This window comes from Coregonus lavaretus (genome assembly GCF_964263955.1).
Source record: "Coregonus lavaretus genome assembly, contig: HAP1_SCAFFOLD_10183, whole genome shotgun sequence".
Classification (NCBI taxonomy): domain Eukaryota; kingdom Metazoa; phylum Chordata; class Actinopteri; order Salmoniformes; family Salmonidae; genus Coregonus; species Coregonus lavaretus.
This window is the reverse complement of record NW_028156489.1, coordinates 2,427-9,085: the sequence shown is the minus strand read 5'-3', so window position 1 is coordinate 9,085 and position 6,659 is coordinate 2,427. Positions and strand designations below refer to the sequence as shown.

The 6,659-nt window shown below is 43.6% G+C and overlaps 1 protein-coding gene across 1 annotated transcript; it reads left to right on the top strand.

Moving 5' to 3' along the window:
* Window positions 1–1,470: 1,470 nt before the first annotated feature.
* Window positions 1,471–4,262, top strand: LOC311126298 (B-cell lymphoma/leukemia 11B-like; the record flags this gene model as incomplete). The annotated part of the gene is given in 3 exon segments (XM_084200307.1): window positions 1,471–2,336; window positions 2,338–2,821; window positions 2,824–4,262. Coding segments are annotated over 3 exon segments (2,030 nt in total), but the record flags the coding sequence as incomplete, so codon positions are not given.
* Between the last annotated feature and the right edge of the window lie 2,397 nt (window positions 4,263–6,659).

The window sequence follows — 6,659 nt, the reverse complement described above, 5'->3', positions numbered from 1 at the left end:
GTCCAATATTTTGAAGCCCCCCGTCTTAATGTGTGTGGAGAGTTATTAAATTAAGTGACTCTCCCTTTGCAATGTTGAGCAATAGAGATGGCGAAAGGAGTTATTTTATTTTACTCAACCTATATTTATACAGGAATTCCCATTGAGGTCAGAATACCTCTTTTACGAAGAAGACCTGTAACATTAGAAACATGGAAAAAAGATTTTCCTCAAAAGCTGTGAAGTATCATCTGCTATGATTTAGTCAATTTGTGTGTCTAGAATGACACAAAGCACCCTGTGGATGACAGTTCAATACCAATGACTTAAATACCAAATAACAACCCCAAGACCAGTAAACATTTATGTTTCAATCTCTCCATCCGTATTCTCCCTCTTTATTAGCAGTCATTTATCTTGATGCACCACCATCTTAGCTTTTATTTTCCTCCCCTCCTTTTTCTTCCTTTTTTATTTGTTTCCTCGAGGCACATTGCCTTTATTGGTTAGAAAGTGATAAGAGTTCCTTAAATCACACTTTAAGTTGTACTTTCTTAGTATAGAGCCATATTACTTTGGCGTCTCTGTCTCCGTGACGATTAAAAATCCCTCTGCTTGGAGGGCTCCACGGGTTTTTATAGATGCACACACACACACACTCACACACAAAAACGTGCACACACGCACTTGCATGGTGTAATAATTCAGCGATTTGTAAGGAGGAGAGATTAAAGAGCATTTAAACCGGTGGATACAGTGTTTCCACCTCGGCGGCCAATCCACAGTGACTAAGGAAATGCACTTGTCAAAAGCCTGATAAGTATGTCCCATTTATGTGACAACATGATGTTTCCACTACTAGAGGTATTAGGCAAATATAATGTGGATAACAAAAGTGTGTCCGACAGCTCTTTCTCTGCAAAGTTCCCCTCTTTGTATAAATCAACACATGACCGGGTGATAACTACGTTTATCAGCGGTGACTTTAAATCCTGCAAATACAGCTGTCAGATATCCACTTGTGTTTCAGCTGTTTTACTCTGTCACACTATTATCCTCATGCATATGACATATGTTTATTGTAAAGAGCTACGGTAACTGAAATACATGCACACACAAATCCATTTAAAGGAAAACACCACTCAAAAACGATATTTTTGTATTTTTTTTCATTAGTCCACCATTGATACAGTCCCAAATATTTTGCATGTCAGAAGTGAAGTTTTCAAGATATGGACTTTCAAGAAGCAAATTGTCACTTGCCACATCATCATGATGATGCATTTTGCACCATCATGATGATGTGACAGGTGACACTTGTTTGATTTGTACTGACTTCCGAATACCTTTACACACAACAAATCTAAAATCTAAATATAATTCCTCAGATAGATGTGAAGTCACTACCATTTAATTAATTGTAAAATATTTTGTTTTGAAGAACATGTTTTAATGATTTTCTTTCCTGTGTGTGTTTCTCCTGTGTTGCAGGAGGCAGAGACGAGCCTTCGAGCTACATCTGCACCACGTGTAAGCAGCACTTCCCCAGTGCCTGGTTCCTTCTACAGCACGCCCAGAACACCCATGGCATCCGCATCTACCTGGAGTCCAACCCCTCCAGCGCATCGCTCACCCCCCGCATCACCATCCCCGGGCCCCCCATGGGCCAGGACTCCATCCCCCAGTCCCCCCTCACCAATTTCCTGGGAGAGAACAACCCCTTCCACCTGCTGAGGATGACCGGGCCCATGCTCCGGGAGCCCCCACCAGGCTTCATGGAGAACCGTGGAGGCCTCCCCAACACGCCTCCCTTCGTCAGCCCCCCGCCCCGCCACCACCTGGACCCCCACCGGCTGGAACGCCTTAGTGCCGAAGAAATGGGGCTCATCTCCCAGCACCCCAGTGCCTTCGAGAGGGTGATGCGGCTAACGCCGATGGCCATCGAATCCCAGTCCATGGACTTCTCCAGGCGGCTCCGGCAGCTGGCGGGGAACAACAACGTGGCCACCCCTCCTCTGTCGCCCAGCCGGGCCAACCCTATGCACCGCCTGCTCAACCCCAACCCCTTCCAGCCCAGCCCAAAGTCGCCCTTTCTCAGCACCCCGCCCCTGCCGCCCATGCCCCCCAACAGCACCACCCCACCCCAGACGCAGGCCAAGAGCAAGTCATGCGAGTTCTGTGGGAAGACCTTCAAGTTCCAGAGCAACCTGGTGGTCCACCGGCGGAGCCACACCGGGGAGAAGCCCTATAAGTGTCAGCTGTGCGACCATGCCTGCTCACAGGCCAGCAAGCTGAAGAGACACATGAAGACACACATGCACAAGTCTGGCTCCCTGACAGGACGGTCTGACGACGGTCCTCTCCACCACCAGCTCGCCGGAGCCTGGCACCAGCGACGTGACAGGAGAGGGCATGAAGAACCGAGATGGAGACTTCAGGGGTGAGGGCGAAGAGGAGGAAGAGGAGGAGGAGGAAGAGGAGCTGGAGAACGAGAGCAGGCCGGAGTCAAACTTCAGCATGGACAACATGGAGTTCTACCGTAACCGTGAGAACGGCTCCAAGCCGCCGTCAGACGAGAAGAATGCCCTCTCCCTGGGCAAGATGGTGGAGAGTGTGGGCCTGAGCACTATACAGCAGTACAATAACTTGATAGTTGACAATCGTAAAAATCGAATGCACTTCTCCAAGAGGGGGTCCGACGGGCAACGGGACACTGGGGACGAGGACTCTGTGGTGGGAGAGATGGAGAGGGAGCACCATCACCACCAGATGGAGAGGGACCACCAGAAGCCCACGGTCAATGGCAGGAACTGTGGCTCCGGCGACTCTTTCTCAGGCCTGTTCCCCGCAAACCCACGCCCATCACCAGCCCCTGCTTGTCCAACTCCTCCACCAAGAGGATCAAGATTGAGAAGGACCTGGAAATGCCCCCGGCGCCTCTCATCCCCTCTGAGAACGTCTACTCCCAGTGGCTGGTGGGATACGCTGCCTCACGACATTTCATCAAAGACCCTTTCCTGGGCTTTACCCACTCCAGACAATCTCCCTTTGGCACCTCATCTGAGCACTCATCTGAGAACGGCAGCCTGCGTTTCTCCACGCCTCCCGGAGACCTCCTGGATGGCGGCCTGTCGGGGCGCAGCGGCACAGCCAGCGGGGGCAGCACTCCTCACCTGGGGGGCCCGGGACCTGGCCGGCCCAGCTCCAAGGAGAGCAGACGGAGCGACACCTGCGAGTACTGCGGCAAGGTGTTCAAGAACTGCAGCAACCTGACAGTGCACCGGCGCAGCCACACGGGAGAGAGGCCCTACAAGTGTGAGCTGTGCAACTACGCCTGCGCCCAGAGCTCCAAGCTCACCCGCCACATGAAGACCCACGGGCAGATGGGTAAGGAAGTGTACCGCTGTGACATTTGCCAAATGCCCTTCAGCGTGTACAGCACTCTCGAGAAACACATGAAAAAGTGGCATGGGGAACATTTGATGACCAACGAGGTCAAAATTGAGCAAGCCGAGAGAAGCTAAGCCAGATTTTCCTATTTTGCCTCTTTCGCCACACATTGACTTATATATTTTAAAAATAAATACAAAAAGGGGTAGCTGGATACTCTTTTTCTTAAATATTGAATTTTGGGTTAATTTCATGTTTTTGCCTGAGAAACTGCCAACCGAGAAAAACAATTTAACAAACAAACAAATATTAACAGCACCAATTGAAGCCGATCTTAACTGCCTCATTTGGCTACAGATCCTTTTTAGCGGTCGGTCAGAGGCTGAATTAAATGATAGCATATGTGGAGCCTTTAACTGTGCAATAATTTCTGTATTTATTGGATTTTGTAATATTTTGGCATGTGCAGGTACATTTTTATTTAGTCATTTAAAATTTGTTTTTATTTTATTTTAATTGCTGGGATTTTTATTTTAATTTTTTTTAAACCCAGAGGATATCCTGAGATTTTTTTTTGCAGACAAAAAAAACATTTCAATACTCTTTAGGCCGCTGCTCATAGGAAATTGTATATTTAAGCTACACATGTAATTTCTTGTAGAGAAGCCACATTTAATCTTCAACATTTTTTAAAAGCATAACTGAGAAAGCTATTTTTTGTTTGTTATACATGATAGGATATACGTACGCGGACAACAATCCTTTGGCATTGTAGCATGAACTGACTTTAAACATGTCAATCTAATTAGATATGTAGCACTGAATGTCAATTATGACAGTACATCTAATGTCAATTATGACAGTACAAACCCTGCCTCCTCTCGAGTAAATACATCTATTAAAAAGAAAGAAGAAGAAGAAACAGATTATCACAAAGGCAGCTGCTTAGCGGTACCTAGTACCAACCCGGACAGACAACGGTAGAAAAACAGAGATATTGGTTGTGTATTTCTATAGAAGCCCCTCACAGTACTCTCACACTGTTTACATCTAAACAAGCCTGTCCTAAACTCACCATAACTCATCCTGAACACAACATACATGCTATGACAATGGAAGTACTGATGTTTTTTATCTTTTATCACACAGTTGTAGGATGGCTAAACCGTCGGGCTAAACTGCGGAGCTTTATAACGAGAGAGAGCAGGGAGATCTTAGGGTGAGCTATAGGTCCTCTTTCCTCTCCTTTATTTTCCCATTCACCCCCTCATTATCATTCCACGGATGAGTTTAACACAATTGCCCATGCCCACAGATTACACCCTCCCCCAATCCCCTGTCCCTTGTCTCTGGTACACACTCCTTCTCACTCCTCTGCCAGCTAACTATTAAAACTCCCAGTACTATTACAAACTCCCTGTCGGACACTTAGTACAGAGTAGCATTACAGAGAGTCTTATCACCTTCAGTCTCACTCAGGGTGCAGTACTTGGCAGCCATTTCAAACTGCATAAAATAGACGCATACTTTAGGGAAGGTGTATCTTTTAAATGTCCTCTTTTTCTGTTTTGATCACCATTCATATTTAATGTTACTCTTGGTAATACTTTTTGTAATCAGTCCATATGTCATCTACTGCATTGTTCAGTTTAGGATGGGACTGGGTAGTGGTAGTCACAGCCATAGCGGATGTCACCTCTTTAACCAGATTAGAATTACATACAATTGATTTAAACATTATTATTAATAACTATTACATTCAGTGACAATGTTTATGATATCACTTGAAAACAGCCCTATGCATTTTTTTCTAGAAATATCTAGCAATCATTTTGAAAATGAATTTATACTGTATAGTAAAAACTCTGATTGTATAGTGTGCCATAGTCAAAATGTTTATGATGTTGACTTTTTCTTCTGGTTAATATTGTTAAGTCCCCTGTAAGACAGAACCAGTGGCAGTTAGTTAGTGATATGCAGACCAGTAAATTGCACAGTTATAGATACATACAGTGTCTGTAGAAGTCTGTTGAGCGTGTGCCCAAACAGTAAGACTATTTTTTCTTTCTTTCCTCATTCAGGGCTCCCTGTGATGTGTAGTTGAACACATTCTGAGAGAAGTAGCAACTCTGACACACACAGAATGCACAGCTGAGTGAGCTTTTTAGGAAAGATTTTTCGGTCTTCAGCAAGCACCAACCTTTGCCCAAATCACCACTCCCTGTTATTTTGAATAATGTACCCCGTCCTACCCCCCTGTTCCAATCCCCCTCAAGTTGACCTTTGACATCCAAGTATTTTTATTTTTTAATTTTTTAGAATTGAGGTAAAAATCTGTCGTTGAGAAAAAAAGAGAAAAACCTAAAACAGCTCTTTGCAGTTGACCCGCACTTCATGATTTTTTTTTTACACACAAAAAAGAAAAAAGAAAATGGAAAATACGGCTTCTGAGCAAGAAATTACTTTGACTGGATTTATTCGGCCTGGGTAACAGGTTCTAGAGTTTGGAATCAGCTGAGATTGAAGTGCCAGCATTGCTATAGGCGTGGCTTTTCCAATGCTGGCACTATAAAAAAGAAAAATTAATTTATTGGGACAGTTTTTGTACTGCCATTCAATTTGACATGAGTGTGCCTTGAATACTGATCTTCCTATTCACCGTCTCTCAAGACAAATGCAACACTTTTGTGAAGCAAAGGAATTGAACAAAATGAAAACAATGTATCAAATTTATGTGTCAACTTAGTTTCTAATTTGATTATGACATTTCAACAGAATATCAGATTACTTTTAAAAAATTACAAAGCTGCATTTAGGTTAGGATTACCCAGCACAACATTGATGTGTCTGTGTGTGTATATATGTATGCATATGTACATATAAAGGCACATACCTATATATAGATATATATCAAATTCTTCACTTCAGGACAAGACTGCGTCCCTAGATAGAAACATGGCCAGAGTGGATTGTTATGCCACACAATAGTCAAGGAAGAGACTGGACAAAAAAAATCAGGAACTGCAGAAACAAAACAAAAAATTATTTAGTGCACTCTGTCTTAAAATACGTTTACAGTATTGAAACAAGTACAAGGGTAAAATAATAATTGTGTGTATGTGTGTTTTAAAAAAGTATTTTGTTTTTCAAGTTTGCTTATACAGTTTCTCTGAATGCCATAGTGGCGATGTGTATATTGTTTTTTTGGTGACGGGGTTTTAGTATATATATATAAATATACTGTATATGAATATATATTACATTTTTCTTGTTTACTGTAAAAGTATACC